The sequence below is a fragment of the Puntigrus tetrazona genome, chromosome 25, assembly GCF_018831695.1.
Source record: "Puntigrus tetrazona isolate hp1 chromosome 25, ASM1883169v1, whole genome shotgun sequence".
NCBI classification, from domain to species: Eukaryota; Metazoa; Chordata; class Actinopteri; order Cypriniformes; family Cyprinidae; genus Puntigrus; species Puntigrus tetrazona.
The window spans coordinates 7,862,459-7,883,559 of NC_056723.1; the positions used below are offsets into that span (position 1 = coordinate 7,862,459).

Below are 21,101 nucleotides of genomic sequence, written 5' to 3' on the forward strand. Positions count from 1 at the left end.
TTCACTTGTTCACAAGTGAAAAACAAACTGAACATTAACATACTCGTTGCTAAAGTCAGATCTTGTAATCAGTACATAGCACTGTCATATTTGTCAGAAGAAGTATTACGTATTTCTCATCTGGATATTTATTTGAAATATCAAGCACCTGCATCTTATTTTCTAAAAAAAAAATGCTGTGTCTTGGTTCCCAGAAAAGCTTGTCCTCATGTAGACCCTTGAAAAGTGGGTCAGTAGATTTTTTTTGTTTGTTTGTTTTGTTTTTAACTGGCAAAGAGTAGGTCACAATTCAGGTCCTTTCACCACCTTTGCCATTTGAAGAAATATTTCAAGCATAATAAGAGTACACATAATACTGACAGCATAAAAGGTACATTCATAGTTGATAAAATAAAAACAAATCTAAATGGTGTGTAAAGAGACTTTATTTTCAAAAAAATCCAGGCTTAAACATGTAAACCCTTAAGACCTTCATTCTGGAACACTAATTAAGATATTTTTGATGAAATCTGAGAGCTCTCTGACCCTTCATAGACAGGCAAGTGAAACATTTAAGGTCCAGAAAGGTAGTGAGGACATCATTAAAATAGTCCGTGTGACATCAGGGGTTTAACCTTGATTTTATAAATCTATGAGGTCTTCGAGCTATGCAGTTCTGTCATGAACACATGTCAAATTACCACAAGTCTTTTTGTAACTTCATAGGTTGAACCTCTGATGTCACTCTGGCTATTTTAACAATGTCCTTACTACCTTTCTGGGCCTTGAAGGTAATTGTAGCCTTGCTGTCTATGCAGTCAGACATTTCAGAATTCGTTAAAAATATCTTTATTTGTGTTCCAAAGATGAATGAAGGTCTTACAGGTTTGGAACAACATGAGGGTGAATAAATAATAACAGAATTTTAATTTTGTGTAAACTATCACTTTAAGGGAACCTGAACCTCCATAAATACTTATCTGGAGTGCACATGTCTTATATTCAATATGAAAACCAAAAGTGCACAAAGCCAAGAGACACATGCCTGTTCAGAGAACTCTTCATAGATTAATGATAAAACCATCTATGTCTATGTGTAACTGCATTTCCAAATCTGATCAACGTTTTCCCTTTTTTTCTGGCTTTCTTGTTTTTGCTCTCTCAGAGTGTGGTTAATCTAATTAGTGAACTACAGGAGCAGATGTGTAAATTCCAGGAGGAAATCAGCAATCGCATTCAGGAGCAGCGGGCCCTGGAGAGCCTAGGGGACAGTGGCACACGCGAGGCTCTCGACCAGAGCCCCGATGTGGGCCTTGGTGCCTCGGATGCTGAGGAATGCAGCTGCCGCTGTAGAAGCGGAGGAGAGAATGTAGGCAGATATTAAGTGGTGGACTTACTTCAAGATCCTGTTTTTACCTCCTTGCATTACCCTAAAACATAACCATTCCCTCATCTCACTTTTGGACACTCCAACAGGAATTATTACTAACTGCCTCTTCCTACAGTGAATCCATTGTGTCTGCGGGCTCCACTATGGGAATCTCATGGTTATTGGTGTTTGCAGTGTGTTCAGATGACAGAATGCCATGATTTATTTCTGGTTTAAACCTGCATGATGGAAGTTCACTAATGCTAACGGTTGCTGAGTAGATCCTGAGAGCTTCCAGAAGGGCTGTGGGCTTAGTGGTGACCCTATTAGATTCTTTCTCATTGATCAATTCTGTCAGTTTTTGAGGACTCAAGGTATCTTACTTGGTTTAAGAAACTAATAAGGTTCTTCAGGACTCTCCAGAGCTTTCTTGTGTTTTAACTGCACGGTGTGTGGGTTTCATGGGTCAGTCTGAACCCTTTCTCCTGAAATTTTCTTTGTATTGATATGAAAGCCATATCATAGTATGGTTCCCTTGAAGTGGAATTTGCAGAAAAAAAAAGACACCTGGAACTTTCGAGTGTGCATAACATTTTCCCGCATGCATAAGAAAGTCTCAGGGTTTTATTTTTTCTGCAAAGGTAATATATAGGCTCTGTACCTTAGACAGAAGCATAGTTTTTTTCCAGAAGCTGTTGCCAGAATGGTTGGATATTTGCCACTACAAGGTGGTTTGTAATTGTTCTCCTTGGTTTCTGCTTATTCATCAGGCGTTGCTACAAGAGCTTCACCTTCTTAAGAGCAAAGTTGAAGAACTGGAGGGGGAGAAATCACAATATGAGAGGAAGCTCAAAGCCACTAAGGTAATCTATATTTAATCTGGGCTCCTTAGCCTTCAGTCTATTAATTGTTGCTCATGTGTTTATGTTCTGTTCATTACAAACTTCAACTGCCCTATCAGCATTCACTAACAATTCACTGTTTTGCCATATTGCCTTAACCCTTAATACAAAGTCTTATTAATGTAACTTCTTGCTTAGATCCTGTAACTCTTTTGTACATACTAATTGGACTTATCATTCAATTGTTCATTGCACTCTCACAAACTTTTAAGCTCTCAGCATAATGAACGTCCCTCTTGCGTTCTCTTTTCCTCCAGCTTTCTATCACCTATTCCCTCCATGTCTGTTACCAGTCGTTAATGACCAAGCTTTCTACACTGAAGCTCACGGTCGAGCACACTCAGGTAGAACGACAGCATTGGGAGGAGCGCTGTCGGACAGCTCAGGTGCTTAACCCCGCTCCCCCTTCTTATCCCTTGTCATCCTCCCTGAGGAGTATGACACAAAGGAGAGGGCGATGATGGCCCTGTCCCAAAATGGCACCCTCAGTCCACATGACATAATGTTGCTGGATAAACTGTCCATGTCCTTCAGGATCTATTGATGACACATGCAGAATATGCTTTTGAAACATAGAAATAGGACACCCTGTGGTCCTGTCGAGAAAAAAAAAGAAAGACCACATGACCGCAAGCTTGCATTTAGAGTGCCATTTAGGACAGGGTTCCTTTCATAATACTTCCATAATACTACCTTTACTCAAGACGTGGAGGTCTACGTTTTCCAAGCTTTGTCATAGTTTCTTGAAAATGTCCACTCCTTTGGTTGTTATGCCTCTCTGAGATCCCAGTCCTTGTGCCTCTTAAACCCTCGTTTTATGTCAAGGCCATCCAACCCAGTCTGCTATTCTGCATAACTTGGCTACAAACCCCAACCAAACAAACCTGAACCATCTAATCAAAGTTTTCCTGCTAGATCATAACTTTTTTGTAGCTAAACTTTGCAGGAGCTGGCCATCCAAGAGTAAGATCACACCCCTGTATTGTGTAACAGGCACTCAGTCAGTTGTTGACAAGCTACTGAATATTGTACGATAATCTTACAGCTCAAAAAATAACTAGTTTTTAAAGATGACCTGTTTAGACTGCTTGCAATTGCTCTTGAGTGTTTGACCCAGTAAGAGAGCTCCACATGGTTCAGTGGGAATCTTTTAAACCACATGTTGGTTAACTGGACTTGTGGATAGGTTACTATAGATGATCTATGTCTGTTTGGCTTGTGCTCAATGATGAAATAAGCATGTGTATGTTTGTGTGAGTATTTGCGTGTTAGATTGGGTATGCATGACTTCATCCTTTGGCAGATTGTTAGGTTTGTCTGTCTTGGGAACAAGGGTTGAGCAGTTCAATATGGGAATATAAACAGATTCTCACACCATAGCTGTACTCTACATTTTTTATTTACATTTACATTGCGTCTTTTTTTTTTCTTCTATGTCCTGTAATGAAATACAAGTACATTTTTTCCTAGTTTAGTCATTTGTGCCTGTTATGACCCACTGTTTGACTAAACAGTGGCAGTTTGGTGAATGTTTATTTGTAGTGCCATTGGTTCCACAGACATTACAGGAAGGTCACGTGTATTGCTATGTGCTAACATTTGAGCATTTACAAGGTCAAGACACTGATGTAAGGAATCTGCTGCCAAATAATTTGTAGCCCGACTTGTTCTTATGGGCATGTCTTACGTAATCTCTTCAAGCTGATGTAAAGCGAGAGTCAGAAATGTATCTTACTGATATAGCTAGAAAGCTACCATGTGGAAAGAGTTGTTTAATTTATCAGGTCAAAATAAATAAATTTATATCTTTTTTTTTTTTTTTTTCAGCCTGATATAGTACCAGCATAGCTACTTGAATTGTGAACATGATGGTGGTGGTACAGTACATAAATGTTAGCAATATGCTACACGTTAAACAGAAAAATGTTACTTGTTTGTGGTATTTTTTAGATTTTGTTTTGTGACCAATATAGTGGCTGTTTTTAGTTGTGAAAGTACCATTTGTCGCCCATCGAAATGGTGAAGGTCTTTTTTTAACCCTGTTTTTAACCCCATTGTTCTTGTCACTTTTTTTGTTGTCGGATTCCCCTGTTCTCCCAAAAACCATTTAATATGATAGTCCATTTTGAGGATTAACCATGATCTTGGTCTTTTTTTATATGAAAAAATTTTAATAAAATTAAAGCTGAAGATATTTCACTGTGAAATGTGCTAATATATATTTTTTTTAGACTGAGATTGCCAAACTCCAGCAGCTGCTTGCTACAAAGGATGCTGAAATCGAGTGTCTACAGAATCAGCTCCTGTCCCGAGGAACCATCACCAATGACGTCACAGAAAGAGGTACCTCTAAGAAGATTAATCCTAAAATTAATCCTTGCTGAAGTGAGGCCTGAGTGCAGAATAATTTAGCATTACATTAATAAAAAATGACACTTTTCACTAATAAGGTACAAAAAAAGAACTGTAACCCTTAAAATTATGTAATTTTGCAAGCACTTAACTTTCAGAAAATGTGAATTTTATTCTCTTGTTACCCCTAAATTTGAGTTGTTTAATTGCTGATTAATATTCTAGAAAAAATATCAAAGTTAGATAGACAAAATGCTAGTATGTGTGTGTAAATGAGTAACAGGGTAGCCTAAAACATTTAAAAAAAAAAAAAAAATTCTGATCATAACATGGGTAACAAGGATGATCGATCTAGCATGCTAGATTAATTTTACTTTAGATGATAATTTATCAAAAATATCTAACAGGTTTCACAGATTTACGCCTCTGTGACGTGTACCCGGTTTGTGGAAAGTACCAAAAACTAGCTGCATGGGAGTGTGTTGAAAACTGTTCATGTGAGTGTTGAAATTACTAACACATGGATCTTTTTGGTAATCACTCTGGCCTCTGCTGTACGCCGCTCCCTGTTGTAGAGGAAGTGTATAAGAGAAAGCTGAGAGACAAACGTAAGCGTACATTTCAACTGCTCAGATCCTCCCATGCTGCCCCCAGCTTGATTCAGCTGCCCCTTAGCATCTCTCTGTCAATCTTACTAATGTACACTGGCATGCTGTCAAGCCTGTCGCACCAATCCCCTCAATGGCTACCTGTGTGTGTGTGTGTGTGTGTGTGGAGGGGGTGTTAAGTGGCTGATTCATGCTTGTCACACCCCGCAGCCACTCATTGCTTTCCCATGGGTCTGTGAGCAACAAAACCTCATTAATACAGGACCAGGGCCAGTTCAAAGAAAGAAGAAGAAGAGATGAATCAACTACTCGCAGCTACTTTGTTTGCTATGTTGCAGAACTTCATTGAAGCAGTTAATCTCATAATTTGTGCATTATTAACAGCCCAATAGTGGGTGTGTTTTATTGCCTGTGAAGTGTTCCATCACAGTGTGTGAAAAGACTTTAATTGTAGGTGTAATCCTGATGTTAAATATAGTACATCATTTAAAAAGTTAAGTTATTAAAGTAATTAAAATTATAAGAGAATGCATAAATTACCATGGCTTCATAATGAAGTAAAAAAATATAAAATTAAACATGTTAAATATATCATAGAATTAGAAAATATTATTAATGAAAATGTATCGAAAATATAAAAAATAGTATCAATAATAAATGTAAAAAGTAAAAATATCTAAAAAAAAAAAAAAAAAAAGTGCATTGGTGCTATTATAAATTAAAGTTGACATTGATTTTTATTTTTATTCCTGTATATTGTTGAATGTTAAATATATTATTAAACATAAATATAAAAATATTAAATATATTATTAGATTTAATTTACCTATTGTATTGTAAATTCACTGTAATGGCAATTATAATTACTAAAATGTCTATGCATATAGTTGAATATGAATATAGTTTTTGAATAATAATAATAATAATAAATAAATAAAAAGTTTCCCTGTTGGACATATTTAGTCATTATTTTCAAACATGAAACATGGTTTCAGCAGAGGTTTTTGACTGATGTCGATTACAGGGACAGTATTTCTGAGCGTTACATTCTGCTATGAGTGTTGGAGTAATTGACTGCTTGAAAAAAGCATGCATCAACCTGGACAAGCATGTACACACTTAAAGAGAATGTTCCTCCTTTCAACTACTGTATTTCTCCTGGCAGTCACTCAGCAAGACCATCACATCTTTCTGAGTTTTTCCTGAGGGCTGGTTTACCTCAACATCATCTGTTTGTGTGTTTTGTAAATCGACCGTGTCACCACAGTGCAGTGTTGGGGAGCGACTAACTAAAAGTAACAACATTTTATTTAGCTTGTCTGTAGTCTAATGCTACTTATACGTTAAAGTAGCTTTCCCAACACTGCCATAACGACGTCATTGTGCATATTAAGTTTAGCTTGCTCGTTCTGTTCCAGATCAAGAGCTGCAGAGGTTAAAAACTGGAATGGAGATATTAATAGCTGCCAATAATCAAAAGGTAAGTAGCATCTGTGTGCTTTGCTATTGTTAACGGGTCTAAAATCAGTATGCGTGTTAGAGCCGGTAGAGGGCTTTGCTTATGGACTAAACATCAACTCCATTTTGTTTCTGAAGGATCGACACATAGAGGAACTCAATCTTCTGTTGGGCCAGTACAGGAAATTGAAGGACGGCTTGGCCCTTCCTCAAGGTGCCTTTGATTAAAAATTAATGTTTTAGTCACTGTTACCAGATGAATCTGACACTGAACGTGATTCTCTCTCTTCAGGGGCCAACGATGCGTTGCTGTCTGGCAGCAGTGAAGAGGATCTTAGCGGCAATCGAAAAATAAGAGCCTTGACGCATAAAGCATACACCGACATTGTCAGATCAGAGCTACAGGTACCATTGACGTTTTTAAATAGGTTGTATCACAGAAAGACGGCATGATCTTGCTTTACATTGCCTCGTACAATTGCCTCTGGTTGTAATTCTAGTACAACCAGAACATTAATGGAAGAATGTGTTATTCAGAAAGTCACAGCCATGTTTTCTGGGTAGTTTTTCAGGTAACCTGTTAACTGCTAGCCTTCTGATAGCTTAGCCAGTTAACTGAAGGCTAAGAAAAATATCTAAGCTAAACATGCTTCAATTAAAATGCCTAAAGCTAAACTTCCTTTTGTATTCACATTTTAAACCTGTCGTCAAACAAAAGAGATCATTATAACCTTTTTTACTCCACATTACCAGTCAAATGCTTCCTTTTGTGATCTGATGTAGCTTTTTGTCACAGAAGGCAGAAAATATGTTTTATAGGCTACTGTAAAAATTGCACTGATTAGAGAGATGGCTTGAATAACGGTGATAAAAGATACGTTGTTGCAGTCGAGTGTTTATTTTCTTTGTTTATTATTTAAAATTGTACATATTCTGTTTACTCTACTGTCAGTTTAGAGTAAAGAGTTGAGCTATTTCTCTGGATATATGGCTTTTTCGGTGCGAGGGGGTATGAATGAAACCGACATCATGTTTATAGTGCTAAAGGCCAATTTTTTTTATTAATTTTTTTTTTTTGTTTTGTTCAGGCACTATTCAGGCATCAATTTGGCAATGGTATCAAAAAAACAAACAATACCCAACCCTAGTGGTTTTACACATGAAGAAATTAGCCAGTAATAATTTAGATACAGAAGTCTAATGGGCTACTTTTCAGAAGTTTGAGGTTGTACCAGTTTTTGGGAAAATAGTCTTAAAAGCATGCCTATTATAGTATATTAGCATAATTTAGCACATATAAATGCCTTATTCTACATCCCTAATTCTACCCATTACCTAACCTTAACTACCTTACTAACTATTAATAAGCAACAAATTAAGAATTTATTAATGGAAAAGTCGTAACTAATATTCCCTATTCTAAAGTGTTTTAAGGAAGTCTGTTATGCCTGCCAAGGCTACATTTTATTAAAGTACAAAAATCTTCTGTAACTGTTTTCAAATGCTAAAACGCAAAGACGTTTATTATGGTCCGTTTCTCTCCATATTTCCACTTATTTTTGATTTGGTTTTATTTTACTCTCCACAGATGTCTTCCCGAGGCCCGTCGCCACTCCTGGTCTCTCCTCCGTGTTTACAGAGGGAACTGGACTCCAGGTGAGTAAGAGTTTGTATTACTAACAGTACACTGATGACAGCAGAGTCTCAGTGGGCCCCTGCTCTTAAAGTCAACAGGGATCAGGAGGCCTCTATGGGAGAAGAACCGTTTTGCTTCAAATACGCTGTCCCAACCGTTCACCCGAGCTAATGTGATTTTTATCAACTTTTTATCAACTTTTATCAACAATTTTTTCCTTGCACTCCGTCCCATTCTATCCTTCTCTGGCCCAGCTGTCGCAGTATACAGCCCTCCATGGAGACCTCGGTGGTATCCATTGGCGACTTGGGCTTTTACAGCAAACAATGGCAAGTGGAGTGTGTGTGCTTGTTTAAAAGGCTTTCTAAAGTAGCAGGGGCCTTGTTCTTGTGATGTTTTTGCCACACACCACCACACACACTGTTACTAACCGGTCTAGTTGTAGCTGGAGCATTTCCTGTGATATTTCATTGATTTCGATTTGCCTTGCTTGATAGATAAATGTTTTTTCCACAACAATCAATTACCAGATACATTTACTGTAGCAGAAATTACCATTTTGTTTAACACTCGTTAAACGTCCAGCTTGTATTTTTTATTTATTTATTTATTTTTTTAGCAAGCTGAACCAACAAGATGTTCTTTTTCTGTAAAAACATAAGCAAAGCTTGTTTAATATAATTGTGCATGGTTTTATTTTCAGGTCAATGCCACGGATGCTGTCCACCAGCTTGGAAGAACTCCAGAGTGGAAGCTTACAGATGGTACAAAAACCTGAATTATTTTGTGTTAATAAATATGAATCTTCTGCTTCTTTTGCCCAACTAACTCGTATCAATAACAAAATGCTTTTAATTTCTCAACTCGCTGCTCGATGAACGTGAACGATTTTGTGTGTTTCAACTAACAATGTGACTTATCTAACTGAGTGTATGTTTGTGTTTTTTTTGACAACTGTTTTTTCTTAAGCATGTAGTGGGCCAACCAGTAGAGGCTGTTTTAGAGGTACTATTAACTAACGTAAACCAATAAACTAAAGCAAACACAACACGATAGCTATTGCTGTATGCACATGCTTTAGTAAACAAAACATATGTTTTTGTTTGCTTATTTTGAGAACTATGCTTATTAACGAGAAGACGCTTAGAACTTACAATATTGTTGCTTTAATTTAATAAAATGTGCATTTATTTATTTATTTTAAATTAAGTTCTAAAGCTATTTGTCATTTTTGCATTTTAATGGTTAATATTATATAAAATTCTAAATAAATATTTAATTGCTAAGTGATTATAAATGCATTTCTTCCACAGAACCGATATAATCCCGAAAATAACAAATACCAGACGCTTCCGGGCAAGTTTAGCCGTCCAGAGCAGAACGGCGTTAGACTGCAGCCGTCTTCCCCGCTGCAGCTGTCGCCTGATGAAAGCGAAGACAGCGAATTCAATCTGAGTGAGCAGTTTTCTCACAGCACCTACAGTACAGTACTGCTTTGTGTTGGAATCATTTGTTACGAGGGCTGTGTCTGAGTACAAATTTAATTGAGCCTTTGAGGGAACCATGCATTTAATGTGCACCATGTTTATTTCTTGTTATTTTTAAGTAATAGTTAACACACAAACTCGCATTCTGATGCCACCCATTCACTGCAGAGGAGCAAGTCAAAAACTCTTATGCGTATGAAGAAATGATAATCTTTATTATGAGACGTTATTAATACTGTATAGCCTTAGCTGGTGCGATTTGTCCTTTGCTCTTCTATTTTCTGAAAACTTTTGTCCTCTAAGCTATTTGACTATTACAGCTTTTTAACCATCTTATTCTGCTTTTTTTAACACTGTGGCGTCTTTTGCATGGGCTTCTGTGTATCTTCTCTTTACTCTCTCTGACTAATCCATCTCTTGGGCTGTGTGACTGTCTCCGCATGTGTTTGCCCTCTCTCGCTCGGTGCGAAGATCGCTGCCGAAGCGCCAGCGCTCCAGCTTTAGGTATTGTCCTCTCAATCTCACGTTAGCATGCGACCACAGAGCGCACGCTTGCTGTGTCATATTGGATTTAACCTAAGCTCTCCTATCCTGATTCTTTAAAGCTGAAGCAGGGGATTTTTATTTTTTCCTCTCCCTCTCTCCCCTCAGAGATTAGACTCAGTTTATACTGTATGAGCCTTCCTGCTTTGCTTTGAGTTTAAATTTGATATGATGCAAATATAATGTACTGTATATGGGGAAAAAGAAATAAGGAGAAATCCATTTGGGTTTCATATAGGTTAATAATAACGTTAAAACGTTTGATATTTACAAGCATTGTAAACTGCATTCCTAAATGTAAATACACAAATGTATTTTATATATATTCCTTTTTAACTCATTTTATAGTTCAACTCTAACACATTTACTGACATTTTACTCAAGACTTAATGATCTAAAAATTATAGGCTAATTAAAGTTTTTATTTTTTTCAGTACTACCAGTGTTGCCAAGTCTGTGGTTTTCCAGCAGAATTGGGCTACTTCAACACTGTTGTCAAAGGTTGTTTTTTTTTTATGCCTGCAGGTTTAAGTGACCCTAATAATGTGATATTTATCCCCTTAAATGCAAATATAACCAGTGAAACCCAACTAAAAAAAATATGTATTTTAGTCTCCTTAGGACTCCCTTTGAAACATGATTGGCGTAGTTTTGGTTTAGTTTTGATTTGCAATTGTGTGGATTTGAAAAACCTGGCAACTCTAAGTACTGCTTCTACACAATGCACATTTCTTAATAATAATCCTAAAATGTGTTTCATTCTCACTATTCTTTAGGATTGTATTATCTTTGAATAATATCGGTGTTGAGATATTTAAAGTGTGCCTAAATATACTTGCAATAGTTCTACTTGTAATGCAATCGAATATACTTCGGCGTATCTTTAGTTGGACTTCATCACTACTCCTGCACAATTATTCTGCATTAATTACAAAACTAGTTGCTCCAGTTTAGCAGACTTTCGGTTTACCTGTTTAGTATACCAAAAACCAAATTGCATGGTATTTTATAAGCACATAATGCGTAAGTGTATTTGTAGTGAGCTTATAACATGAATTAAATGTATTTCAAATACGTTTCTTTGTATAATTATTTTTCACAAGGGTTGGTTTTCTTATTTACTTAAACTACCTCCATCAGAATGGGGTTATAAATTGTAAATGTAAATATACATGTAAAGTCATTTATTTTTAAAAATAAATCAGTATTTATTTGAATAATGCATTTTTTCTACATACATTTATTTAGTAAATAATTGCTGCTATGCATAAACTCATTCTTGATCTTGACTGACAATCATTTGACATATTTAAAAAAGACTTCTTAGAAAAAAAGTCTTACAGCTGATGTAATTACTATGTTTTGGGTTTTTTATTTTTTTACTGCTTTTATGGTGATTTTAATATCAATTTACAGTTTAAAAATAAAAATTAAATTAAATTAAATAAAAATTAAAAATCAGCTCTGCAGCTTTGTGACATGAGTCTTTGCTTTCTTTTCCTCTGCTCTCTTGCATGGCTAATATTTGGTGCAGGGCCACGGGGAAAGCATGATCAGTTTGCGATTGGTGGGTAAAGATAGAATAATGTGTATTCATTCCAGTATTGAACTTCTAAAAACACAGAACCGCGTAACGGAATAAATAAATGACTTCCTATTTACAGGAAAGGTGGAGAAGACGGATGACTCGACCTTGTCTGACCTTTCACCGATGTCGTCTGGAGTAGAATCAGGCCAGCAGTCTCCTGTTTCACCAGAGCACAAGAAGAACCAGAAAGGCATTCGCAAACTGTGGGGAAAGTAAGTATTAGGTTTTTTTATTTATTAAAGACGGCTTTCAAAAAACATTATTTTATAATTATGGTGTATTTAAGTGATGTTGTGAGAAATACTAATGGAAATAATGTAGGGCATACTTTTCATTTCATCCTTCAGGATATGATGACCTGTGATATCGCTGGCTACTATTCTAACCATTATTTTTGGTCTGGTTCCCAGGATCAGGAGAACACAGTCAGGCAGTCTTCCTGCAGACAGTTCTGATTCGGACTTTAAGCGAGGGGGTTTCAGGGCCACGGCCGGCCCTCGACTCACCTGCCTGGGCACCGGTGCCTCTGCACGGTATCTCAGCACCTACAACGAGCCTTTCTAGACACAAGCAAGCGCCTCTGTTCCTGTTTCTAATATTCAACATGTGTGTTCTACAGTGACGCGAACGCCCCTTTCTCGAAATGGTCATGTGATCAGGTGTGTGCATGGATGGAGGACTTTGGTTTGGGTCATTACGTGAATTTGGCCAGACAGTGGGTCACTAGCGGTCAGACTCTGCTCTCTGCATCCTCGCAGGACTTCGAGAAGGTGAGAGAAACTTAAGACGCAAGTAACAAATTCAGACCTGTGGCTTACATCAACGGCGCCCAGGTTTTCTGATTTCCTCATTCAACACCTGGCGTTCCGTGTGAAATGTTTCGGCTATGCCTCTCTCATCATGTTGTTGTGGTTTGGTTCAACCTGTCAGGGCGGTTTTAACCTCTGTTCCGCATCAGTAATGCTGTGCGACTTACTAATTTGTTCTGCCATCAACCCCACTCAGATAAAAATGTTCGGATTTGGTTTTCGATGAATCAGAACGGTTCTAACATTTACTCGAAGCTTTACGCTACTTTAATAGAACATTGCTAAATATTTGTTTTCGTTTCTTGACATTGATAATTACCAAAGGATCAGTATGCTGTTGCAACCATCTTGATTTCTGTTTGTTTTTCTTCCGCATGTAGGAGCTGGGAATCAAACATCCGCTACACAGGAAGAAGCTCCAGCTGGCTCTGCGCTCATTCAGCACCAAAATCACAGAGAAATCCTCTGAACTGGACCACGTCTCGGTCACACGTATGTACTCATAAGCCAAACCTACTAGACAAATTCAGAAATTCTGAATATGAATGATGATTCATAAATCAAACTTTATTCACAGTTCACGAGACTAATGCTGTAAAAACAAAAACGTTGATAATTATTATTTATCAGTATATTAACTAAATTTATAAAGGAACACTCCACTTTTTTGGAAATGGGCTCATTCTCCAACTCCCCAAGAGATAATAAATTGAGTTTTACAGTTTATGAATCCATTCAGCCGATCTCTGGGTCTGGCTATAGCACTTTTAGCATAGCTTAGCATAGATCATTGAATCCAATTAGACCAGTAGCATCGCTTTCAAAAATGACCAAAGAGTTTTGATATTTTTCCTATTTAAAACTTCTGTAGTTTAGCTGTATCATAGAGCTGTAGCTCTTCTGTACTATTTAGCAAAATTTTATGTTGAATCAAATAAATCAAATAAAATATTATTTGATAAAGGTACTATTTGTAAGGTCTCATTTAACACAGTAACAGCTTTAAATATCTTTTTTGTGTGTAATTTTACAGTCAAATTTAATTTGTGATTAGTGTCTCTGCATGTGTAAATTTTAAAATATGAATTAAACACTTGTAAATGTGTATTTAACCATACATTTTAAAAAACGTATTATTTGCATCTTTTATAATTTAGTTTGTTCATTTACTTTAATTTGCACTCCTAGTTCTCTATATGTATTTTAGATCATGTAAATAAGATGTTATTTCTATACAGGGTGGCTGGACGATATTGGTTTACCGCAGTACAAAGACCAGTTCAATGAAGGACGTGTGGACGGTAGAATGCTGCAGTACTTGACAGTGGTAAACGTCTTTTGTTAACTTCCTCTAGTGCCTCATCATAGAACTAGAATGAACTATTACATCACATGTGATCAACATCAATATCTTGATTTTTATTTTCAGAATGATCTGCTGTTCCTGAAAGTCACCAGTCAGCTGCATCATCTCAGCATCAAGTGTGCTATCCACGTCTTGCATGTAAACAAGTTCAACCCCAACTGCCTCAAAAGAAGACCTGGAGATGAGGTGTGGAGTCAAAAGGGGGCAATCTACTTCGACGCTTCCAGCTCTGATAATGCTCATGTTTTATATGCAAATTCGTGTTGTTTTGACAGAATAAGACGTCGCCTTCTGAGGTTGTTCAGTGGTCCAATCACCGTGTGATGGAGTGGCTCAGATCAGTTGACCTGGCAGAATACGCTCCCAACCTGAGAGGCAGCGGAGTGCATGGAGGACTCATAGTGAGTAACTCCAATCAGACTAATTGAATTCTGCCATCCAGAACACCATAGCAGCACATTAAAAACAATAAGAATACTGTAGTAACTCCGGATCTTTGTTTGCCCCCCCCCCAGATCTTGGAACCTCGCTTTAACTCGGACACGCTGGCGATGCTCTTGAACATCCCTCCTCAGAAGACTCTGTTGAGGAGGCATCTGGCCACTAACTTCAACATGCTGGTAGGCTCTCAGGCTCAGCAGGAGAAACAAGAGTACCTGGAATCATCAGGCTACACGCCGCTGACCACCACCGCTAAAGTCCGGGTGAGAAAGATGCTGACCACATCTTTAGAAACACCTTCATCCCTGCAGCTGAATGCAGCCAGAAGCCCTGACACGCGCAAACACATGCTTGAGCTGCCCGATTCCTGTTTAATCTCAGCTGACACAGCACATGTGTTTTGACACTTCCATTTCGCTTAGTCCATCTCCAACAAATGTGCTGAACAAGCGCTCCTATAGTGTGTAACACACTTACTAAGCACAATGAAGCTTTAGATGAAACCCATTTCTTTTTTTTTTTTTTTTTTTTTTTTTTTTTTTTTTTTTTTTTGGCAGTTGAGTTACCCGATCATTTGATAACAAAAAGAAAGATGATGAGTCTTTTTGCTAAATTTTGAAGCTGATTCTGAAGATTCATGGTGTGGTCTGTTGTCACGGTTTGGTCGTTTCAATCACACTTAGTTTCTGATATAATTTGCAGCTTTTCAAATCAAGATCTTATCGTATCATAAGGTAGTTCCTGATAGCCAGCCCAATTCATTAATTTAAATGTAGTGAAAAATTAATGAAACTGATGAAAATTAATCATAATTAATTGAATTTGGTGGGGAAAATTCTTTATTATTATTATTATTATTATTATTATTATTATTATGATTGACTATTATTATTATTTAAATGGAATTTAATAATGAAGAAAAAAATGTATTTGTTGTCAAAAATTGTTGTTTAAACAAAATGTGGATCGTATCAAAAGGTAGTTTCTGATATCCAGCCCAAATCATGTTTAAATCATTAAATGTTATAATTAATTTATTATTGTTTTAAATATTAACTTTAAGCATTACATGATGGCAATTAGGAAATGTAATTGTAATTTAAATGTAAAAGTATTGGAAATGTGGATGCGCCATTTAATGTATAATAGAAGTTGCCGTCTCTTGCTAACGGTTGTACTGTTAGTCTTTATATATCAGTTCCTGTTATTCATGCTGTTTTGTTTTATTCTTCATTTGTTTTTCCTCAGCCACGTAAGATAGGTTTCTCCAGCTTTGGTCACCGTAAGAAGCGCTCTGACGACTCCACAGACTACATCTGCCCTCTAGATGCTTCCCAAGCCCAGGCCCTGCTCAATGGGGCCAGCCGGCCCTACAGCGGCTTCAGGGGCCTGAGCCCGATCTTCGACAGGGACCCAGAGAGACGGGTGCAGGTGGGAGCTCTACAGATCTGATGCTCTACTAGCCGTCACCGCTGAGCTTACAGCCAATAACCCTCCACCCATATCCTACAAAACCCAACAAACCTCCCAACAACACCCTGGGCCTGTTCAGTGCCATTTAATAACATCCCAGCATCCCTCACCGAAGGACACGAGACCTCAGTATGGACACTGCAGGAAGACTTGGATGTAAATGAAATCATCTCACAAAGGCAGCAGGGTTTAGCAGAATAGTGCCATTTATCATGTGATGGACAGTCGGACGCATTCAACTTCATATCTTTTTTTGTGAATCGTTAAAAATGTACTATGAGATTTATCTAACAAGTATTCCATTTTTGTAACCTATCATCTGTGCTGTTTTAAAAGACAGTGTGTACAATCTTGTGCAATATTTGCATATTTTAGGGATTAATTTAATGGTATATTTATGGTGAATTTTTAAAAGCATACAGACTACTATTAAATGTTCATACAGCACATTTTAAATAATCTGATGAGGTTATTTTCATACAATAAATATGCACAGGAGTATTTTTATAGGTAGATATCTTGCCTCTTCAGATGAAGATACTGTAACGATATATAATCCAAAATATCGTGACATAATCAATAAACCTCCTCAATCACAATGATATTGTGTTTTTTTTTGTTTGTTTTGTTTTTTTCTAAGCACGTGGAATGTTATATATTTTTCTATATATTCATTTTATCATTGTTGATGAATATGTTTTTCCAGCTTTCACAATTCATTATTTTTTTTTTTATAACACTCTTTGAAATTCGACACGCATGATTTACAAACATTAAGCATTAACTTGCTGTCATCTATGCATCTGGCCACCACCAAACGGCCATTTTCACAATGTGGAGAAGTGCATGCTGGGAAAGGACATTCATGCACTTGCGCAGGTACTTTCTAATATACATGTCACTCTCTTCACTATATTTGCACTTCATTATCACCCATTGCTTCTGCTTAATATTCCGTCTATTAGTAACTATGTTTGTCCTTACCTATGACCAAAAAAGTAATACAAACTTATTTAGGTTGATAGATTTAATGGATATCTTGGTTTTTCAGCTGTTGCACACTAAAGGATCAGGGTTGCAGATTGAGGCCTTATCCAGGGGAATTAACAACCTCACAGTAAGTGGATAAGCTTTTTTAACTCTGGAGTATATATTAACAAATAATGTTTCTAATGGTTTATTAACCAAAAAGATTAAATTAAGGAACTATAAAATTTAAAATTATATAATTAAGCAATGTTAATATTGCTGTAGTTTTCATTGGAATATAACTGAAATATATATATATATATATATATATATATATATATATATATATATATATATATATATATATATATATATATATATATATATATATATAATTAGTGCTGTCAAATGATTCATGGTGATCATTCACATCCAGAAGTTGTTGTTGTTGTTTTTTTTACGTGTGTGTGTGTGTGTGTGTACTGTGTATATTTATGTATATATAAAGACATGCATATATTTACATGTACTTATATCATATAAATTGTGTAACGTATAAATATTTAATATATACTTTTTTTTCTTAAATGTATACATGCATGTGTGTATTTATATGTACATAATATTCATAATGGTATACACACACATCATGCAAATAATGTTTGTTTGGGGTTTTTTGGCATTTTTCTCTCACACATAATAAATATACACAAACAAAAACTTTTGACATTAGTCAAAGTATCCCGAGTTTGAATCCCGTCCCCTTCTCTCTCCCACTTTGTTTTCTATTATTACCAAAATAAAAAGCAAAAATGCCAAAAAAGTGAACATTTAGTGTGCCACCCAGCCCTAGTGCCCTAAATGTTTAGGTTCAAGGCCCCTTTCAGACAGAATGTGTTTCTTGCAGTAAGAGGAGGTCGTTTTCTATGGGCAGTGACACCTTGAATGGAGAGGCAGGCCTTCCGGTGTACTGACAAAAGTGCACCGTTGTTTAGTGTGGAGACCGTAATGATAGAGTAAAAACTTTTGGTGTCTGTTGCGTGTTACGGAGATGTATTTTTCAAGGTTTTTGCTAATATATGTCAGTTTACTTACCAGTGCCCTTTAATCCTTTGATTTAGACTGACAGGACTAGCAACATAAAAAACACAGCACGCTAAAATGTGTTCGGTCTGATCGGGGCCCTAACTCTGCTTAACTAGGTGTAACTTTATGCAGATCTTTAGACTAATCCTTACACCCTCACCTCCTCTCACTTACAGTACTTACTCAGCCGAGACGAGCTGCTGAGAGGAATGAGACGCAGCCAGACGGCTGTAGTGTGATCAACCTCCAGCGTACCTCAGTCTAACCCACCTCACCCTCAGCTTCAGGACCTGACACAATCCTGCCTAATCCAGCTCAAGAACACGGCTCTGCTTTTTCTGTTATTGTATTACTCATTATTTTTGATGTGTTGTACAGGAATCAGATCTGCGTTAGAGAAAAAATCTATTTTGTGTAAATGATTATGTGGACAGCACTTTTCAAAAGCCTTTCTGTCAATAGTTAAAGTCGTCTACCTCAACCGTTGTGTTTTTCTTAAAATATCGTATGCCGGTAGAACTGGACGTGAGTAAATGCTTCTGTTTGCCCAACGCTTAGTCATTTTCTTAGGCTTGTTTTACCTAATGTTTCTTCAAAACTATGTCATGTGTTAAAAGCAGTTTGTTTTTGGAGAAGATACGGTTGTTTGCTCGCTATACCTCCAAGAGTTATAAAGGGTTTGTTGTGGTGCTAGGTGTGACGGCTTGTCCAGTCCGTCTCATGACCCAGCTGACAAACTCTGGGAAGTCCTTGTATGACGACTAAGCTTTAAATGAGCACACTTATCTTAATAGGACTCCAGAGAAGAGAAGAAAGATACAGCCGCAGGTTCACTCTCACCTAATACAAAGGAAAGAATAATACTGGTGAGTTATTTTACCTGACAACATTTTACATGTCCCCTGACACACATTTTATTCTAACATTAACCTTTCTTAGTGCTGCCACCTAATTTGTTTTTAATAATATTTTTGTTAATAAATGTTCATTTGTAATAATAGATTTGTACTTTTCTAATAGAATTTGTAATAATAACTAACGTAAGATAAACTCTGTGTGTACACTACCAATTTTTTTTTTAATACCGTTTGTTTTTTACTGGTCTTAAAGTGGCATTCATTTGATCAAAAATATTTATTTTTAGGGTTTTTTTTTCAGTCTTTAGTCTCACAAGATCATGCAGAATTCATTCTAATATAATGACTTTCATGTTGTTGTTATTTTTATATATATACATACAGAAGTCAACTTTAAAGTGGATCAACATCTCTTATCAAAGTTGTCCTAAAACCTAAATATGTTCTTCTCTTGGAACATTTTTTGACTTTTTTTGATCCATTTCAAATGTTGTCTACTATATACATAAATATTTCTTAGATACAAATTTATTTATACATGCATATAAATATACACCTTTTAAGCAATTTGCATTCTTGCTGAATAAAAGTTAAAATATAAAAATAATTTTTTTTTCTGTTACATTCTTTCTTTGAGTTGAAGCAAAATTTGAAGAAATTGTATAAGGAATGCAATAATGTAAATATGCATTGATATCTCCAGTGTATAAGGGAAACCACGCTTTAAACTAATCCAGCTGGAATGAAGCAAACAGATCTGCAGTATGAAGCCAAAACCAGCTTTTTCAGAACCTTTTGGGCTAAACCCAACAAATCCGCCTCGGCAGATCTCATCCACCTCTTTAGCCACTGCATCCAGACGGCTTCATCCAGAACAAAGGAGTATTTGCTCTTCAGGGACCCGGAGAACAAATTCCGCCCAAGTCCTTCAACTCTAAGCGAGATCTTCCTGATGACCTACATCCAGCACAGCAGCCTGCTGAACCTCACTGACACGTTCAACTGCACAGCCATGACCCCAGAACAGAAGATCCTGCTGGGTGCCTGCTGGGTCTGGGCCTTGTTGGATCAGCCGAGCAAAAACCCCCGAATCCAGATCGCGGCCCAGGTGTTTCATCTGCCGGAACGAACAGAGGAGAATGACGAGGAGCTGTCTTTAGGTATCTACAGCGATATCATGCGTATGGCCGGGATGGACGTGGTGGAAAGAACCCAAGCCGAGAGGATGGTGGAGTTCTGCTCTTCCGTGGGCAGAGACTGTTACGCACTTTTTCTCTTTTTCGGGCGCCAGAATGACGAGGGGAACATTTACGGGCTGCTGAGCAACAATCTGCAAGCGGCTGTGGGGAAGTGTGTGAGGATTGACCAGGTCTTTATCGATCACTTCTTCAAAGGGGCCAAATGCTTCGTCACTCCGAGTGAGATGTTGCAAGCGGTGCTTGGTAAGGAGGGTGAAGGTCCCCTGACCATGCTTGTTAAGTTCACTTAATATCTGAGCTGTTTTTACTAGATTTACCTCTTTTGTGGGTTTATTGGAACGAGCAGCTCTTGGAAACAGATGCTTTGAATGCAGCCGTGGGTCTGCATGTTGGTTTTCCCAAGCCTAGTCTGTCTCCAGCAATACTGAACGCTTCCTAGGTGCAATTAAAATGCTAAATAATGCGCAAAAATAAATGGTTTTGCTGACTAGATTTGTACATTGTCTGTTTTACTACCTTGTAATGAATACATTCATTCAGAAATCTTTTTCAGCCGTATTCATTTTGGTAAAGTAGTGTTTGGCAATGTGTCATTTGCATATATGACGAGTTAATTTGCAAAAACAGATAAACAATTTTCAGAAATCATGTTTTTTCATTTGATAACTGGAATGCACAATCAAACTGCAGATGGGTTTTTTTAAATGTCAAAAAAAAACACAACAACTAAGAATTAAGTTAACTAACAGAATAAAAAAATGTTTTTGAGAAAAAAAAAAAAAAAAAAAAAAGAACATTTAAAGGACAATTTGTTTTTTTAATTTTCTTATCAAGATGTTCCGCTAATTCAAAAATCTTATGCTTTTTTTGTTTTTTTTCCCTTTTACAGCAAAAATACTTGTTGTAAAATCTGTGAATATTCTAATTATAACATGAATATATACGTCTTGTTTTTAGAGAAACCTAAATATTAAAAATA

The 21,101-nt window shown here is 36.8% G+C and overlaps 2 protein-coding genes across 14 annotated transcripts in view; both read left to right on the forward strand.

The window, feature by feature from the left end:
• ppfibp2b (PPFIA binding protein 2b) overlaps window positions 1–19,762 on the forward strand; it is a 51,126-nt gene extending 31,364 nt beyond the window's left edge. For 2 of the 13 annotated variants that reach the window (XM_043227545.1, XM_043227556.1), the window contains 26 exons: window positions 1,145–1,348; window positions 2,119–2,211; window positions 4,482–4,593; window positions 5,178–5,210; window positions 6,629–6,690; window positions 6,807–6,882; window positions 6,961–7,073; window positions 8,257–8,324; window positions 8,559–8,633; window positions 9,008–9,068; window positions 9,274–9,309; window positions 9,618–9,759; window positions 10,263–10,295; window positions 11,869–11,901; window positions 11,999–12,134; window positions 12,333–12,455; window positions 12,542–12,692; window positions 13,112–13,223; window positions 13,970–14,058; window positions 14,161–14,283; window positions 14,373–14,498; window positions 14,613–14,801; window positions 15,787–15,969; window positions 17,063–17,128; window positions 18,861–18,932; window positions 19,627–19,762. In XM_043227545.1, the coding sequence (XP_043083480.1) occupies window positions 1,145–1,348; window positions 2,119–2,211; window positions 4,482–4,593; window positions 5,178–5,210; window positions 6,629–6,690; window positions 6,807–6,882; window positions 6,961–7,073; window positions 8,257–8,324; window positions 8,559–8,633; window positions 9,008–9,068; window positions 9,274–9,309; window positions 9,618–9,759; window positions 10,263–10,295; window positions 11,869–11,901; window positions 11,999–12,134; window positions 12,333–12,455; window positions 12,542–12,692; window positions 13,112–13,223; window positions 13,970–14,058; window positions 14,161–14,283; window positions 14,373–14,498; window positions 14,613–14,801; window positions 15,787–15,969; window positions 17,063–17,128; window positions 18,861–18,932; window positions 19,627–19,650 (2,535 nt within the window). In that variant the 3' untranslated portion in view covers window positions 19,651–19,762. Of the gene's footprint in view, window positions 1–1,144; window positions 1,349–2,118; window positions 2,212–4,481; window positions 4,594–5,177; window positions 5,211–6,628; window positions 6,691–6,806; window positions 6,883–6,960; window positions 7,074–8,256; window positions 8,325–8,558; window positions 8,634–9,007; window positions 9,069–9,273; window positions 9,310–9,617; window positions 9,760–10,262; window positions 10,296–11,868; window positions 11,902–11,998; window positions 12,135–12,332; window positions 12,456–12,541; window positions 12,693–13,111; window positions 13,224–13,969; window positions 14,059–14,160; window positions 14,284–14,372; window positions 14,499–14,612; window positions 14,802–15,786; window positions 15,970–17,062; window positions 17,129–18,242; window positions 18,933–19,626 lie in introns of those variants that run through there. The other 11 variants (XM_043227557.1, XM_043227558.1, XM_043227548.1 and 8 more) reach the window with 10 other exon arrangements.
• Window positions 19,666–20,612, forward strand: rep15 (RAB15 effector protein). Its single transcript, XM_043227561.1, has one exon. It carries the CDS (start codon window positions 19,666–19,668, stop codon window positions 20,410–20,412), a length of 747 nt encoding a protein of 248 aa, XP_043083496.1. The 3' UTR covers window positions 20,413–20,612.
• The last annotated feature ends 489 nt before the right edge of the window (window positions 20,613–21,101 follow it).